The following is a 19,118-nucleotide window of genomic DNA, read 5'->3' as shown; positions in this document are numbered from 1 at the left end:
TAGATATCGGCGCGGGATCAGTTAAGTATGGACGGGGGATCAATTAAGTATCAATTGAGTATGGACGGGGAATCAGCTGAGTGGGTCAGGTGGATTAATTAAGTATGGACGGTGTGTCAATTAACTATGGACTGGGATCAATAAGTATGAACTGGGGAAATAATTAATTGTGGACTAGGGAATCAATCAATTAATTATGGACAGGGGGTTTAATTAAATAGGATGGGGGGTAAAGCAAATAAATAGGTATGGACGGTGGGTCAATTAACTAAGGACTGGGGATCAATAAGTATCAATAATATCAATAAATATGGACTGGGGAAATAATTAATTGTGGTCTGGGGAATCAATCAATTAATTATGGACAGGGGTTAATTAAATATGGTGGGGGATAAGGCAAATAGATAGGGACTGGGGATGAGTAAAAGTGGACAAGGGGAATCTATTAAATAGGACAAGGGGGATCACTCAATTATGGGCTGGGGGGGTCAATCATTTAAATGTGGTCAGGGGGATCACTTTAATATGGACGGGGGTGGTCGGGGATCAATTAAATGAGGACGGGGGGGTCAATTTAATGTGGTCAGAGGGATCAGTTAAATATGGACGGGGGTGTTCAGGGGAATCAATTTAAATATGGACGGGGGTGATCAATTAAATATGGACGGGGGGGTAATCAATTAAATATGGACTAGGGAATACAATACAATTACAATACAGATACAAATACAATACAGTACAGTACACACTTGGGTTCAGTAGGGCCGCTTATCGCGGCCTCCTGCCCCTCACTCACTTCCTCTAGGGACGCTGCACGCTATCACAGCGCGCTTGTCCCTCCGGTCGCCTCTTACCGGTCCTCCTGATCACCTCCTGGTCACCACCACCTGGCACCCTCCGCTGGCCGGCACTGCACGCTGCCACAGCGCTCTCTTGCGCTCGTCCCTCCGGTCGCCTCCTACTGGTCCTCCCGGTCCGCTCGGTCACCTCCGCCTGGCTCTCCTCCCTTCCCAGGAGCTCTCTCCACACACAGCACAACTCTGGCAGCACACGGCAGGCTCCGCCTCCACCACTTCCTGTCAGGCCTCCTCCCACTTCCTGTCAGCCAAGGAGGAGGAAAGACCTTCTACCAGTCAAGTAGGATGGAGGTCAGTATAGATGGACTAATAGAACAAGTCTCACACACTGCTAGAAGGCCAAATATTTTTTCAGAGCTAGATGCAGATAAAAATTATTTTTAATTTGCAACCTGATGGAGGTCAGTATAGATGGACTAATAGAACAAGTCCCACACACTGCTAGAAGGCCAAATATTTTTTCAGAGCTAGATGCAGATAAAAATTATTTTTAATTTGCAACCTGATGGAGGTCAGTATAGATGGACTAATAGAACAAGTCCCACACACTGCTAGAAGGCCAAATATTTTTTCAGAGCTAGATGCAGACAAAAAATTATTTTGAATTTGCAACCTGATGGAGGTCAGTATAGATGGACTAATAGAACAAGTCCCACACACTGCTAGAAGGCCAAATATTTTTTTAGAGCTAGATGCAGATAAAAATTATTTTTAATTTGCAACCTGATGGAGGTCAGTAGAGATGGACTAATAGAACAAGTCCCACACACTGCTAGAAGGCCAAATATTTTTTCAGAGCTAGATGCAGAAAAATATTATATTCAATTTGCAACCTTATGGAGGTCAGTATAGATGGACTAATAGAATGATGCTATGCCCAAAAGGTTTTACTTCACTAGGTGCAGTAAAAAAATTGGTATTCTATACACAGGTGGTGTAGCTTGCAACACAGATAGGCTACTCCACTGACTAACACACTCTGCAATAGGCCAAAAAGGATTAGATTTGCTAGATTTAGCCAAATGCTGTGAAAAAAACTTGCACAGCACTGGCACAGACCTGCCTGGCAAAAACTGATAGGAACTGATGTAACTTAGTCCTGAAAAGGACTGCAATTACAATTAGTCTTTACTCCCACAACCTATCTATTTCAGAGCACAGACCTGCCTGATAAAAGTCGTAGGAAATGCTGTAACCTAGTCCTTAAAAGGACTGCAATCACAACTCTTCCCTACTCCCAAGCTATCTGTAGATTTGTGCGAAAATTGGCTTGAAATTAACAAGGTATAGCGCACACAGCAACAGCGGTCCCGTCTAACACGCAACTGCAGCAGTGAGAAAATGGTGGCGACGGGGAAAATGGCTGGGTCTTATAGGGCAAGGACATGTGACATACACTGCCAATGACACATGCCCTTGCTTGTGTGAAAAAAAGCACTTCGCTCCTTGTGTGCGCTGCTGATAGACTGACAGATTGCACCTCCCCGATGTAAATGCGGGAAAGAGAAAAAAAAATGGAGATCTTCATTATTCCTGCAGAGATCCATCCCCTGCCCCTCCCCCTGCCCCGCTGTACACTCAAACTGCGTATTAACATTAATTTTCATCATTACTGAGAAAAAATCCAGTTATGATTTTGGTGCACGAACAGTTATCGAACATAACCTCGATCAGCCAAATTTTTTTCAAATCGTTCGTGTTCGCCGAACGGCTCGAACACCGCCCAAAACAGCTCGAATTTGAGATTGGCAAACAGTTCGAGTTGAACAACGCTCATCTCTAGTTATATTGCATATATCCAAAAGATGCCGCCGGAGACTCTGCAATGATAATATTAGAGAGCTTCTGTATATTAGGAAATGGAGAAAAGGAGCCCACTGCAGGATTTTCATGTGCAGTTTTTTTTTCCACCTATACAGCAGTATATATGTGTTTATAGAGGTTTTATAGTGGAAGGGTGATGCCACATAAAGAACCCGGTTCTATTGGATTGCCCAGTGTGGAATTATTGTGGCCTCTGTCAGAGTCTGTGCTGCTAATAACCAGCTTCTCCTCGGGTATCACTCTCCCCATGATGGTGGGCGCTTCTGTGGCGGGAAACCCCCTCAGGCGGCAGATGCGGCTCAGAGGGCAAGTCTCTGCGACCGCCAGCAGCTCCGATGTCCTCTCCTCAATGGGGCTCGTGTGCGCCTCAGGTGTCTGCGGGGGAACCGCCAGCACGGGCCCCCGTATGAGCGTGGGTCCAGGACTCTGTGGCGCACGGGCCAGGGCTGGGCGTCAGGGTCTTCCCCTACCTCCGCTCCGGATCTTACCTGACAGCGACTCAGCAGTTGCCGCGCTTCTACCTGGTCACCATCTCTTGTGCTTTGCGTCAGGAAGGAGCCGAGCCCCAAGCGATCCTCAGAGCCTCCGCGTGACCTCCCTAGTCAGGACCGCCGGCACCTTCCTGCGCATGCTCCGGGACTGCCCAGCAGGAAAGACTGTGGCTTCAGGGATACAGGTAGGCCCGACCTCAGAAATTGGCACCGCTGCTCTTGGATGCTCTCCGCGGGATGCCTTCCAATCCTGGGTTGTCACCTGAGATGTTAGAACGGTAGATGGACCCGAGAAACTTGTTTTAATTGCTGAAATTGAGAGTTAGACTCAAGAAGCTCTCAGCTTAATGTCATTCTCCAACATTTCAGATTTTAAAATGATTTTTCAAGCCGTTATAAATTATTCTAATTTAGGCTGTGTGCCCACTAAGCGCTTTTTAAGCGTTTCCGCAGTGGCAATTCTGCCGCAGAAACGCTTAAAAAACGCTTGGTAGAAGGTCTGCAATGTTCCACAATGATAATCCGTATGTGCTGTTCACATGCTGCGGAAATTTACGCTGCAGATTATCATTGCGAAAAAATCCGCAGCACTACCAATTATTTTGCATAAATTCGGCGTTTTCGCCGCCATTGACTTGCATTGAATCGCTAAATATCCACATGACTACATGTGCACATGCGGATATTAAGCAATTCAGACTCTCCTCCAGACCCGGGTACCATAGTACCTGTAAAAAAAAGAATTTAAAATAAAAAAATACATTATACTCACCTTCTGATGGCCCCCGTTCTCCATAGTGATGCGTCCTGGCTCTCCAGCAGCTCGCAATGGTCTAAAAGGACCTGCCATGACGTCATTTAGTCATGTGACGGGTCACATGACTAAATGACATCATAGAAGGTCCTTTTACACAACCTCGAGACACCGAGGAGACTGGACGCATCGAATAAGGAGACCGGGGGCCATCGGAAGGTGAGTACAATGTTTTTTTTATATTTTTTTCAAATTTTTATCTTTTTTTTAACTAACTTGGTCACACTATATAAAATGCATGCCGGTTGCATGGATTCATATAGTGTGACCAAGTTGTCAAGCACTTTCCAAGTGATGCTAAAATCGCTTGGAAAGCGCACGCGAAATCGCATGTGAAAAACACTTCTCTTACGCTTGTCCCTGACAGGAAAAACGCATGTAAAATCCGCATGCGTTTTTTCTGCCAGGGAGATGCAGAAACGCTCAGGAAAAATCCGGAGCATTTCTGCATCGTGGACACTTAGCCTTACCGAGATAATCACTTTTGTGTTTTCATTGGCTGTAAGCCATAATCATCAACATTAACAGAAATAAACACTTGAAATAGATCACTCTGTAATGACTCTATATAAGTTTCACTTTTTGTAATGAAAAACTGAAATAAATTACATTTTTAAGGATATTCTAATTTTGTGAGAAGCACCTGTATATGGCTCTCAAGCTAAACACAGTTTGGAGCCCTCTAGCATAGCATCAAGGGGTTTGTGACATACATGTAAAAATACTAAATTAATAAATAAAGGTGATACACGCATTGATCTTTGATAATATTGTGGAGTTTTTTTCCATTTCATTTTCAACCAAACCTGGCAATGAACTATTTTAGGACTCATTCACATGAGCATACTTTCGGCAATGTGTGCGTTACGTACAGCGCATTGACCAATTATACGCAATGCATTAGCCTACATGTGATCTTATCCACAAGGAACAAAGGTCCATTTTACAGACCAGAACAGTGCTGTAAGGGTATGTGCCCACGCTGCAGAAATGAAGCAGAAAATTTCTGCAGCGTTTCTGCATGTTCTTGGCAGTCAAAAATGCTTGCAGATTTTACGTGCGTTTTTGCAGCGTTTTTACATGCAGATTTGACTTGCGTTTTTCAAGTGCATTGGGATCTCAAATCCGCATGCAGAAACGCACAAATAATGGACATGCTGCGGATTTTTTCGCTGCGGAAAATTCCGCAGCATGGGCACAAAACATGCAGATTTTCATGGGGTACGGATTACCAAGCGTTTTGCAAGCATTTATGCTGTGGAAAATCAGCATCAAAAACGCTTGAAAAATGCATAGTGGGCACACAGCCTAAAAGGCAGCTTCTACACCCATACGCATTTCACACAAGCACATACAATCAATTTTTTGTTACAGAAAATGTAGTTAGTGGCATCAGTGACTATCATGTTGTTCCAATACTATTCTGTTTTGTACAAAAAAGGAGATTTTGTACCTTGGATTAATGCTCCTTGTGCTACTGTAAATTCACAGTGTTTGGCGTTAACATATAGATCATGAGAATCAATACGCTGTTGGTCGACAGAAGGTATCCCACTGCTTAAAAGTATAGGCCTGGTTATAAAAGTGTGGTTTTAAGTGTGTGCGTGAGAGTTAGGATTTGCATTCTCATGTAGATCAATGTACGGATGCAGGAAAGTATTGACACACCTTAGACAACACTTAAAAAGAATATATTTTTGTCATTTTGCAGTCTGACCCATTCGCGGGATGTGCAATGGAAAACAGAAGCTGGGCAGACAAGTTCCTGCTCCTTGGATTGACAAAAGAAAGGGACATAGGCATCATCCTCTTTATATTTTTTCTGATGATCTATTTGTTAACCCTTTTGGGAAACATAATTTTAATTTCGCTCACTAGAATTGACACCAACCTAAGAACGCCCATGTATTTTTTCCTAACCAGCTTCTCTTTCCTTGAGATAGGTTACACGACAGTCACTGTGCCCAGAATGCTGTTTGATCTTGTATCTGGAAACATGACAATATCCTTTAAGAGTTGCCTTACTCAGATGTATTTCTTTTTTCTCTTTGGCACCACAGAATTCTTTATTCTGGCCCTAATGGGATTTGACCGTTACCTCGCCATCTGCCATCCGCTTCATTATACAAACATCATGAACAAACGATTCTGCTACCAGCTAGTTTTTGGGTCTTGGGTAAGTGGATGCATGGTCCCAACCGTACCCACAATTGTACTTTCTGGAAAGCCATTTTGCGGCTCAAAAGTCATCAACCACTTCTTCTGTGATGTTGGGCCTCTGGTGAAGCTCTCATCTCCAGACACACTCTTCTTAGATATTTTTGTCTTTATGATCTCTGCTGTTGTGGTACTTGGTTCTTTACTGCTTGTGACAGTCTCCTATGTCTTCATCATATCTGCTATTTTCCGAATATCTTCAACTTCTGGACGACACAAAGCTTTCTCCACGTGTGCTTCACATTTTTCAGTTGTGACTATTTTCTTTGGCACTGTGATATTTATGTACATACGACCATCGTCAGGAGAAAATTTTGAGATGGACAAGGCTATATCCATCTTTTACTCTGCTGTTACACCTGCGATGAATCCTCTTATTTACAGCTTAAGAAATAATGAGGTAAAAAAAGCTTTATTAAAAGCGTTTAAAAAAAATAGAAACTCATGGGAAGATTTAGGAGTTGTATCTTCCATAAGGTTAAAAAAACATCATCGACCACAGTAAACACATCTTTAGCCCAAAGGGCTACTTCAGACGTCCAAATCGCACAGAGCACGGACTGGCTGCAGATCTCCTGACCCAAGCGTGAGAACTTCATATATATCTATGAGAGAGTGGCACTCGGGGCGGGAGAGACACGGCCAGTCCGTGCATTCCAGTCCGTGGTCAAACTGATTTGTATGGAGGCTTGAAGCAGCCCTAATTCATATGGTCTACATTTGGTGCAATTTTCATAGCAAAAACGAAGATAAAACCAACAGTTGAAATCAATAAGAATGCATTTAATTGAATGTACAAACAACTTTAAAATGTTTTAATAAGAAATAAATTGTATTACAAATAAAATTGGTAGAAAGCTGCAATATAAGATGTTCAAACATCAAAGGGAATCGGTCAGTAAGATCAATCCTCCTAAGCCATCTATATGGGCATGTAGGTTATAGGAAGCTGAATAAAATGATGCATTGATATCTGTGATCTGATGTCTCATTCCAGAGAAATCTACTTTTTTTTATATGTAAATGAACTGTACCAGGCTATGGGCTGGGCACTGATCTGCATGAGAAACTAACTACAGGGATAATTTTAAATGAAGGAGGAGTTACCAGTGTGAGATATGTAACTAATAGTGTTGAGCGAGCATGCTCAACACTGCTCGGTACTCGCCCGAGCATCTCACTACTCGGGATGTTCGGCGAGCACCGAGCATTTCCGGGTTACTGGGGCAGGAGCTCGGGTCTCCGCCCTGCATGTTTAGCGCTCTTTACAGAGCCAATGAACATGCAGGGATTGCCAGCCAGTCACTGTAATGCCGCAGCCATGTTGTTTGTGGGCATTACAGTGATTGGCTGGCCGCACAGCGTCACCTCGAGTATTTAAAACCGGGCGCCGCCATCTTGGACACAGTCGCCCCGGATCAGGCAGTGTAGGGTCAGTGCTGCTGAGTTAGGGAGAGATATATAGTGCGAAATGGGTAGTGTAGGGTCTCTAAAGCCTGACAAATCAAACAAACAGTCCTTCTGAGGACTAATATCCATCCCAGACATCAGGCAGGCAGGCAGGCTGTATAGGAGACACAGAGGTTATACCAACAAACACTGCATTACAGTCCTGTGTGCTGCTGCTGGTCAAATTGCTAGACTTAGCTCCAGGTCTCAGGGGCGAGGAAAAATCCTTTTTTTTTTATCTAAATCCTCTTTTTTTTCCCTCAGACTGTACAAATACCCGTCTTATAAACCTTTTGGTATTCTCCCCCCCCCCAAAAAAAATAAAATAAATTGAGTGTGTCTGAGTGTTCAGACACAAATATATCTGTTTAAAAGAGTCTGGTTTTGGCCAGAGAACTAGAACTGTGGTTTTGCAGTTCCACGGTTCAAATCTCTGTTTTATCCACTTTTTTGCCTTTTTTACATAAAAAAAAACAGTTTGTGTGTCTCGCTGACTGTTCAGACACAAATATATCTGTTTAAAAGATTCTAGTGTAGGCCAGAAAAATAGAACTGTGGTTTTCCTCTTCCACGGATCTAATCTCCTTTTTATTACCCTTTTGCCATTGATAGTGCGAGTGTAAGCTATTTTACTTCATTTACAATGGGCAAGGTGCGTGGCAAGGGACGTGGAACTGAACGTTCTGGTGATGGTGCGTGCAGAGGACGGGGCCGTGGCCAAGGTGAAAATGTGCCACAACCAACAGCCACATCTTCTCGCTCCCACTTCTTGACCGAATTACTAGGGAAGCACACAACAACAATAGTATTGCAAACTGATTAGTGTGAACAGGTTTTTAATTGGATAGCAGATAATACTTCCAGTCTCCTGGGCACCACCACCTCCGGTCTGTCTTCCACATGGTCAAGTCTTAGTAGCCGTGAGTCTCGACCGCATACTCCTCCTCACCCTGATGCTCCTTCCTCCCACCATGCCGAGTATCGTCAGACAGCAACTGATCCCACAGTTGGACACTCTGAAGAGCTGTTCACTGGTCCATTTCCATATTTGGGCCCCTCGCCTGCTCCGCTTGAAGTGGTGGAAGAGGAGTTCCCATGTAGCGATGGCCAAATATTTGAACAGCCACGGCCACAGGAAGGCGATGCTGGCAATTTGTCACAAGAGGTGGACGATGACGAGACACAATTGCCACAAAGTGAGGAGGAGGATCGTGGTGCGGAAGTGGAAGAGGAGGTGGTGGATGATCTAGTAACTGACCCAACGTGGCCAGCAGCACACAGGGGGAGGGAGGCAGAGTACCCCAACAGGCAGGAAGAAGCAGTGTGGTGGCCGCAGAAAGAAGGCGGGCAACCGTTCCCCGTAACACCAACACGAGAGACGTTGCCAGTACAACCAGTAGGTCTTCCAGAGTCTGGAAGTTTTTTAAAGACTCTACTGATAACCCCAAAAAGGCCATTTGTACCACCTGCCAGGCCAGCATCAGCAGGGGTGACAAAACTACCAGCCTGACCACCACCAGCATGATCAGGCACATGTCAGCAACCGACTTTGTGTGGCGAATCCCAGGATCCACGACCAGTGTCAGCGGGTGTCACCACGGCTTCTTCTGCTGTTGTGTGTGTAAGAGAACCCCCTGTTGTGCGTGCAAGGCAATCCCCTGTCCATACTGCATGCAAAGATGCCCCCTCCTCTCAGTCTTCACTTGTTATGGTAGTCTCTCAAGAAACAGCATCAACTTCCACATCCACGTCCCACCGCATCGTTCAATTGTCCATATCCCAGACCTTTGAACGAAAGCGCAAATTCGCAGCCAACGCCCCACAGGCCACAGTCCTAAATTCGCACATTTCACGACTGCTTGCGTTGGAAATGAAGCCTTTTAGGCTGGCGGAGACGGAATCCTTCCGCAACCTTATAGCGGTGGCCATCCCTCGGTACTCGGTCCCCAGCTAACACTATTTTGCCCGGTGTGCCATCCCCACACTACACAAGCACGTGTTTCAAAATATCTGCCGTGCCCTCAACAACGCAGTTACTGTGAGAGTCCACCTGACAATGGACATGTGGACAAGTGCTTGTGGCGAGAGACGGTACATCTCCCTGATGGCACACTGGGTAAACATAGTGGAAGCCGGGACCCAGTCGGACCTTGGGATGGAACACATCCTCCCCACACCGAGGATTGCGGGCCCTATGTCAGTCAGAGTTCCCCCCACAGTGTAAAGCTCCTGCGCATCATCCTCCTTGTAGCGTCAGCGTCCCTGCCTCCTGCTAGGCAGAGACGCCGTTCCTCTCACCTCCCTGCTCCATCCTCGGCGTCCTCTTCCCGCGCTGCTGGCAGCGCTCGCCGCTTCCCGGGCACTGTGTTTAGGGCGCGCGCGCGCTCCCTCTCTCTTAAAGGGGCCGCGCGCGCCGTCCTAAGGAGTCCCTGGCTAATTGCCGGTGGAGCTCTCATATATAAGGCACCTCCTCCAAAATGGAGGTGCCCGAGAAAAGTTGTTGCAAAGCCTTTCACCTCTGCTTCAGCCCTCAGGTCCCGTTGCCAGTCTGTTTTCCAGCTCTGTTTACCTGCTTGCATTCCCTGCGGTCCGACAGTCTGTCTACCAGCATCCGGCAGTCTGTCTATGGACCAGTCCGCCTGCGGATTAGGAAGCACCTGCCTGATACCTGCCTGATACCTGCCTGAGACCACCTGCCAGCCAGCCGAGAGACTCTTTCCCGCTCACCAGGGAGCGCTCACCTGCTACCCGCCAGCTAGCCTACCTGGAGGCTCTGCCGTCACTTGCCGTGACCACCTGCCAGCCAGCCGAGAGACTCTTACCCGCTCACCTGGGAGCGCTCACCTGCTACCCGCCAGCTAGCCTACCTGGAGGCTCTGCCGTCACTTGCCGTGACCACCTGCCAGCCAGCCGAGAGACTCTTACCCGCTCACCTGGGAGCGCTCACCTGCTACCCACCAGCTAGCCTACCTGGAGGCTCTGCCGTCACTTGCCGTGATCACCTGTCAGCCAGCCGAGAGACTCTTACCCGCTCACCTGGGAGCGCTCACCTGCTGCCCGCCTGCTAGCCTACCTGGAGGCTTTGCCGTCACTTGCTGTGACCACCTGCCTGTCTAGAGACTCTTACCCTGCTGTCACTTGCCGTGACCACCCGCCTGTCAAGAGACTTTCCCCGTCACTTGCCATAACCTCCTGCCCTTCTACCCAGAGACTGTTCCTGCCACTTGCCGTGTCTACCTGCCCGCCTTCCCTGGGAGCCACCCGCTTCCTTACAAGGAATGCCCCTTTGTATAGTAGCTCAGAGGTTCCACCTCCCAGACCCGTTACAGTTTGCTCGGGCCATGGAACCCGGTGGCACCCAAGCTCCCTCACTCTCGGACCTATGTCATGAACTTTCCCGTCAGAGGTCCCAACAGGACTCCATCTTGGGCCACCTGCGTAGTGTTCACTCCCGCCTGGACACACTGACTGCCTCGTCGGGAGCTGCTTCCACTCGCACAACTACTACCCCGGCAGCGCCGCTGCCCATCAATACCATGGCATCCCTTCCCGGTCCCCACCTTTCCGCCCCGCCTCGTTTTGGTGGAGATCCCGGTCAGGCACAGGGCTTCATTAACCAGTGCACCCTGCACTTCGAACTTTTGGCACACCAGTTTTCCACCGACTGAGCCAAATTGGCCTTCATCATGTCCCATCTCACTGGGGAGGCGCTGGCTTGGCTAAATCCTCTATGGGAGAGAGGAGACCCCCTGGTGTCCAACCTGCCAGCCTTTCTCACGGCCTTCCGGAAAGTCTTCGACGAACCAGGACGAAAGACCTCATCCGCCTCGTCTCTGCTACGCCTCCGTCAAGGGAGTCTCACCGTGGGTCAATATGCCATACGGTTCCGTACCCTTGCTTCTGAGCTTGCCTGGGATAACGACGCCCTGGTGTCCGTCTTCTGGGAGGGTCTATCCGGCCGGATTAAGGATGAACTTGCTGGTCGGGACATTCCTACCACTCTCGACGATTTAATAACACTTGTCACCCGGATTGACATCCGGTTCCAGAAGCGTACCAAAGAGGTCACCCGTGAGAGGAGGTTTCCTCGCCTTGCTCCTACCTTCCAGAATCCCGTCACTTCCTCTGTTACTCCCCAGGCGCACTCACCTGAGCCTATGCAGGTCGACCAGACCAAGACGGTCAAAACCCGTCAAGAGTCACGCTGTGCCGAGGGGAGCTGCTTCTACTGTGGCAGTAAAGAGCACCGGATCCGTTCCTGCCCGGAGAGGTCGGGAAACGCCTGTGTCTAGGATCGCTCAGAGAGGTCGTCCTAGACAAGAATAAACCCTCTACATCTCTGATGCTGTCGGTCTCTATCATCTGCGGGGAGAACCGTTACTTTGAACTAGCTCAACTTGATTCTGGAGCTGCCGGAAATCTTATTTCTCAGTCCCTGGTAGAGAAATACCGCATTCCCACCAAACCTCTGGCCGAACCCTTATCTATCGCCTCCGTGGACGGGGGTCTCTTACCGCATCCCATCCAACTTATCACCGAACCCATAACTCTGCAGGTGGGAATGCTGCACTCTGAGAGCATCTTCTTTCATGTTCTACCTGGACTCTCTCATGCCCTTTTGCTTGGCCTACCTTGGCTCCAGAGACATGCACCCGTGCTTGATTGGCAGACCGGAGAAGTCTTTCGCTGGGGACAGGACTGCCATAAGACTTGTTTAGTTCCCGTTCGTCCTGCCCGTCCTTCTCCTCCCCCAGCCAATCTACCCGGCCTGCCGGTACCCTATTGGTCTTATGCTGATGTCTTTAATAAAAAGGAAGCAGAGACACTACCTCCTCATAGACCATACGATTGCCCTATCGACTTGGTACCTGGCGCTACTCCGCCCCGAGGGCGTATCTACCCTTTGTCCGCTGCTGAGACCCGGTCCATGTCTGAATATATCAAGGAGAACCTGGCCCGGGGATTTATCCGGAAATCTTAATCCCCGGCGGGAGCAGGCTTCTTCTTCGTTAAAAAGAAGGACGGCTCACTCCGTCCCTGCATAGACTATAGAGGCCTTAACCAGATCACGGTGAAGAATAAATACCCCTTCCGCTCATTCCTGAATTATTTGACCGTCTGAGGGGTGCCAGAATCTTCACCAAGCTGGATCTCCGTGGGGCCTATAACCTGGTTCGTATCCGTCAGGGGGATGAATGGAAGACGGCATTCAACACCCGGGACGGCCACTATGAATACCTCGTAATTAGTGTCGAGCCACCCCCGTAGTGTTCGAGTTCGGTTCGGTTCGTCGAACACCCGTGTGTTCGCTGAACTGTTCGTCGAACTGTTCGTCGAACACCTTCGAACACCGTTAAAACCAATGGCAGGCAAACAAAAACACATAGAAACACATAGAAAACACCTTCAAAGGTGTCCAAAAGCTGACAAACTGCTCAGAAGACATAACTAACACATGGAAAAGTGACAAGTACATATAGTCATGCGAAAATAAAAGAGGTGGAGGAGTAAAAGGAGGGGGAGACACAGATATAGGCATGTCATGCCCTTCTAAAATCCAAAAAGTGAGAAGCCGACACGGCCAGTCCGCTCCTGCCCGTGCCACCTCCGTGTCGCCGGGTTTGTGCCAGAGCCGCGGTGAACCCTGATGGCCAGCCCCCCTCTCCCAATACTGGTGCCTGTCCGCTGGTGGGTCGAGCGAGCCCCCCTGTGGTGGAGGCAGCTCTAAGCTTTTTAATTTAAATTGTCTCTCTAATTTGAATGAATACACTTTAAATCCATTTACAAGGATCTATTGGAGGGCAAGTCTCATGCCAGCAGCCGCGTAATTCCAGCACCAGTAGCGTCCACTAAAGCTGCTGCAGTTAAAAAGCTTTTATAAGGATCGAGCTCGGCTGTCCACCGCAAGGCATCCTACTGCCAGTCCCAGCCCCTATGCCTTGGGGTGCCTCCTGATGCTCTTCACTGAGTATCCCATGGTCCCGAAGCATTTCCTTTGAAAAAATTAAGTGTCTAAACTACAGGTGGTGTAGCTTGCTTAACAGCCGGGATAATCCGCTGACTAGCAGACACTGCTACTAGGCACAAAGTATTTCCTGGGCTAGATGCAGTTAAAAATTTGTAATTAGATACTCTCGTTGGATGCTGAGAAAGCATTCCATAGAGTCTCCTGGCACGCCATATATGATTCTCTTAAAAAGCTTGGGGTAGGGGTCTAGGGGACCCTTTTATAGCCAAAATCACGGCCCTGTATCACAATACGTCACCTAGGCTGAAGATAAATGGAACTGTAGCACCCTGAGGGCTCGGTTGCTACAGAGGTATTGCACCTCACCCAGAGGTGTGATATCTCACTCTCAGGTAAGGATGGAGTGTGGATCAGGACCCGACACCTGCATGCATTACACCACATTGCCGTGGGGCAGGGCGACCAATATGCCTCTGAGATGGGCACGACAGTCCCTGTCCCTGGCTGGAGTGGGGGGAGGGAACACTGAGGAAGGGGAACCCTGTAGTGCAGGAGCAGGGAGGAAGCAGTTCCTGGGTGCATTGAGAAGGGAGTATAAAAGGTGGGCACCATCTTAGTTCAGTGCAGAGAAGTCTGAGCAGAAGTGGCAGGGAGCAGGGGCTCTGCATGAGCTCTGCTCCGGAGGCGGGCCTAGTAACAGAGGCCCAGGCCTGGAAGAGGGAGAAGGAAGGAAGAGGAGCGGAGAAAGCTCCAGGAACGAGGAATGAAGGGATCCCAGGGGTGCGGACGGGAGAGTCGCCACCGCACGCCCGAATCCACCTGCGTGGAGGGGTCAGGCCAAAGGGGGAGACCGGTCCCCGAAACTAGTGGAGGCAGGAAACGACCCTCAGCTAGAAACCGGAGGCTGTGACATTTTATGTGGCGCAGCCCCTCGCTACACCCGCTAGGAAGGCACCACATAGGGTCAGGGAAACTGGCGCCAAGTTTACCAAGAGGAGGCCCGAGGCAGCCGGACAGAAGGGTTGGTAAGAAAGGCCAGACAAAGGACACACAAAGGGGGTCCTGTGAAGCGCTCCAAAGTTATCTGGGAGTTGTCTGAGCCCCTCACCTGGTGAGCACAGTACGACGTGGGCAGCCATTACCTGCAGACGTGGTCTGGATAATAAGAACTGTGAGTAAAGGCCCTGGACTGCATCACTGACTCCGTGTCGTTACTGCTGCTGCCCTGCACCATCACCCCCATCCTCCGCATACACTGCCCTGAGGCTATACTCCTCCCGTGGGGAGTTATGCTACGCTCTGCTGCACCCACAACACCAGCCTCAGCGGTCTGCCCTGCAGCGGCGGTTCACTCTGACCGCAATCCACGGGTGGCGTAGTCGGACATTTAAACATCAAAACCACATAAATAGTTCCGCCACTGGTTTGACCACCCTGAGCCACGGAACCGGGTCGCCGCCACGAAGACTACAACCACCAGCATCCACCAAAAAGGGTCCGGCTCCGGGTGTCCCAAGGCCCAGGGGGTGCATCAGAACATTTTCATCACCTTTCACAATCACCAATGGGACAAGGCAGGGATGTCCTCTGTCCCCTCTCTTATACATCCGAGTGACGGAGCACCTGCTCTCATCAATTCGCCATAACCCCAATATTAGGTGGATTGAGGTGGGAGGCACCGAGTACAAGTGCTCTCTATTTGCTGATGATGTCCTAGTATATATCACTCAATCACATATATCCATCCATGCTGTTATGGCTGAAATAGATCACTTTGTTACATGGTCAAATTTTAAAATCAATGCAGCGAAGTCTGAGGCCCTTGATGTCTCCCTCCCCAAATCCATATAGGATTCCATCCAGTCCAACTTTCCCTTTGCCTGGCCCTCACAGGGTATCAAATACTTAGGAATTCCTATTCATAGAGACCTCTCCCATCTATGTTATCTTAATTTTGGGCCCTTTATTGAACAACTCCATACAGACCACGGTTGGCAAGTTAGAACTGTAAGATTCACTACGTGAACCACTGGTGTTTTGTGGAAAAGCACATGTACACTGCGTTCCAAATTATTATGCAAAAAGTGTTTAGGAGTGATAAGGGAAGAATTTGTTTGTTTGTCAGTTAAACTCATTGATGGTGATGTGTGTCAGGGCTCTTTATATCACTGTAAGCAATTGCAGACACCTGTGCTAATTAGTTTGGCAGGTGTGTCCAATGAAAGGCAAGACTACTTAAGAAGGTTCTCTCACATTATTAAGCAGCCTACATTTTCTGCCAAAATGGGAAAGAAAAAGGATGTGTCGGCTGCTGAGAAGCAACAAATTGTGGAGTGTTTAGGTCAAGGCATGACTACAATCAACATTGTGCGATGATCAGGATGAAGTGTCTTGGCAATCAAGAAGTATGTAGCTGATTCACAGTACACACGTGTGCGTGCTGATAAGGGCAAATTGAGGACTCTTTCCTACAGGCAATTACGTCAGGTTGAAAGAGCAGCGGCAAAAAAGCCTTGTCATAGCAGCAGACAAGTTTTTGAAGCTGCTTGTGCCTCCAACGTCCCCCGAACAACAAGATGCAGGGTCCTTCAGAGGTTTGCAGCTGTGCATACGCCATCCTGTCGACCTCCTCTATCCACTTCACACAAGCAGAAACGGCTCCAGTGGGCCAAACATTACATGAAGACTGATTTCAAAACTGTTTTGTTCACGGATGAGTGCCGTGCAGCGCTCGATGGTCCAGATGGATGGAGTGGAGGATGGCTGGTTGATGGACACCCCACGCAAACACGGCTGCAGCGCCAACAAGGAGGAGGTGGAGTAATGTTTTGGGCTGGAATCATGGGGAGAGAGATTGTCGGCCCCTTTAGGATCCCTGAAGGCGCTAAAGATGAACTCCATAATGTATGTGGATTTTCTCAAACAGCACTTCCTGCCATGGTTCAAGAAGAAGAACCGTGTATTTCACAGCAAAATCATTTTTCTGCATGATAATGCACCATCTCATGCTGCACATAAAACATCTGCATCTCTGGCTGATATGGGCATAAAAGGGGACAAACTTATGGTGTGACCCCCATGCTCCCCTGACCTGTACCCCATTCAGAACCTTTGGAGCATCATTAAAAGGAGTGTCTATGATGGCGGGAGGCAGTTCACATCTAAGCAACAGCTCTGGGAGGGTATTCTGTCCTCATGCAAAACAATTGAAGCAGAAACCATCCAAAACCTGACAAATTCAATGGACGAGAGAGTTCAGAAGCTCCTTTCGAACAAGGGGTCCTATGTGAAAATGTAACATCACCTAGAATAAAGTTTTGAGTTGAAAACTGTTTGATTTCAGTTTCTAACAACCTGCTAATGCTTATAATTTCAAAAATGACCATTTTTTTGGGCTTTATTAAAATGAAAAGGTTGATCGAAAAGTTTGGGGGATCTAAGAGTGTGGCAACCCAGTAGTCATGATTACTTCGAATTCTGACAATATGAGGGTCATGCTGCAGGTAGTGCAGCAAGAAGGCACTTATATGTCTTGCGCATCTCGGAGCCCCAAAATTATTTTCCGGGCTAGATGCAGCTAAAAATTATTATTAATTTTAAATCTGGTGAAGCTTTAGTATAGATGGCCTAATAGGATCAGTGCTGCACACTGCTACAAAGCCCAAATTATTTTCCAGTCAAGATACAGATAAACATGATTAGTAATTTTAAATCTGGTGGAGCTTATTATAGATGGCCTAATAGAATCAGTGCTGCACACTGCTACAAAGCCCAAATTATTTTCCAGCCAAGATACAGATAAACATGATTAGTAATTTGAAAGCTTAAAACGGTTGGTAGGGTGATTTTAACCAATCATCAAGCTTTTACTCTCCCCAGGATGACACAGGGGTAGAAAAGTCGTTTCGGATCCATGATTTGTTCATCTTTATGAACGTGAGTCTGTCTACATTATCAGTGGAGAGCCGCGTGCGCTTATCTGTCAGCACACCACCAGCAGCGCTGAACACACGTTCAGACAGAACGCTGGCTGCGGGGCATGACAAGATCTCCAAGGCGTAAGTGGCTAGCTCCGGCCATTTATCCAGATTGGAAGCCCAAAAAGAGCAAGGGTCCAGTGACACAGTCGTGGCTTCAATGTTTACTTGGAGATACTCCTGTACCATCGTCTCTAGGCGTTGACTATGTGTCAGACTTCTTGTCTCCTGTGGCCTTGCAAAGGATGGGCTAAAAAAGTGGTGAAATAATTCCGCAAAATTGATGTTACCAGCAGATACTGTGGTTCTGTTATGGTTTGAGTGCTGAACACTTGACGGTCCCACGGTTGGCAAGTTGGAACTGTGAGATTCACTACGTGCACCACTGGTATTTTGTGGAAAAGCACATGTAAGATTCTGCAACAGTCTCTGCTGATACTCCTGCATGCGTGCATCCCTTTCTATGGCAGGAATAATTTCTGCAAATTTACTTTTGTACCGGGGATCTAACAGTGTGGCAACCCAGTAGTCAGGATTATTTCTAATTCTCACAATTCGAGGGTCATGTTGCAGGTAGTGCAGCAAGAAGGCACTCATGTGTGTTGCGCATCCAGGAGCACCAAGTCCCTGTTGTGTTGGTGGCGAGGTAACAATCATGCTTCCTTCCTCTGTCCTCTCCCCCCAACCTCGCACAACAGAAATGTGATCAAGGTCTCCCTCATCTGATGAGTCTTCCATCAGTTCGTCCTCCACTTCTTCCTGGGCTCCTGCACCTTCCTCACTAGTTTGGCTGCTACCATGCGCCCTGGTAAAACCATCTCCCCCACCCTCACATGCCTGCCGCCTTGGTGCTGCCGACCGTCTGGACCTTGCAGATGTTAGCCCTTCCGCATACAACTCCTCCTCCTCTACTTCCTCCACCTCCTCTTGTGCCACCAACTGACTCCGAATTCTGTTTAACATGTGCTCCAGCATGTAAATCACCGGAATAGTCATGCTGATAATGGCATCGTCAGCACTAAACATCTTCGTCGCCATTTCAAAACTGTGCAGAAGGGTGCATAGGTCCCTGATCTGAGACCACTCCTCCAGCGTGATTTGCCCCACCTCTGAATCTCGTTGGCCCAGGCTATACGTCAGAACGTATTGCACCAGGGCTTGTCGGTGCTGCCACAGTCGCTGCAACATGTGCAGAGTTGAATTCCACCGGGTAGGCACATCGCATTTTAGCCGGTGAAGTGGCAGGCCCAACGACTTCTGTAGAGATGTAAGTCGCTGAGCTGCGGGATGCGAATGGCGGAAGTGAGCACACAGCGACCGTGCCCTCTGCAGAAGGCCATCTAGTCTGGGATAGTGGGCTAAAAATTGCTGGACAACCAGGTTCAACACGTGAGCCATACAAGGCACGTGTGTGACATTGCCCCGGCGAAGGGCCGCACCCAGATTTGCAGCATTGTCGCACACGGCCTTCCCTGGTTTCAGGTCCAGTGGAGACAACCATTCATGAAATTGGTTCTCCAG

At 48.2% G+C, this 19,118-nt stretch overlaps 1 protein-coding gene across 1 annotated transcript in view; it reads left to right on the top strand.

Annotated features, from left to right (window-relative positions):
- The window catches only part of LOC141271646 (olfactory receptor 6F1-like), a 93,791-nt gene that overhangs the window by 55,790 nt on the left and 18,883 nt on the right, over positions 1–19,118 (top strand). The window contains exons 3-4 of the mRNA XM_073681688.1: positions 5,930–6,626; positions 16,568–16,605. Of these exons, the coding sequence (XP_073537789.1) occupies positions 5,930–6,626; positions 16,568–16,605 (735 nt within the window). The remainder of the gene's footprint in view (positions 1–5,929; positions 6,627–16,567; positions 16,606–19,118) is intronic.

Source organism: Phyllobates terribilis, unplaced genomic scaffold (genome assembly GCF_046119375.1).
Source record: "Phyllobates terribilis strain yellow unplaced genomic scaffold, ASM4611937v1 Scaffold_5__5_contigs__length_657084704, whole genome shotgun sequence".
NCBI lineage: Eukaryota > Metazoa > Chordata > Amphibia > Anura > Dendrobatidae > Phyllobates > Phyllobates terribilis.
This window is presented reverse-complemented; position numbering and strand designations above follow the sequence as displayed.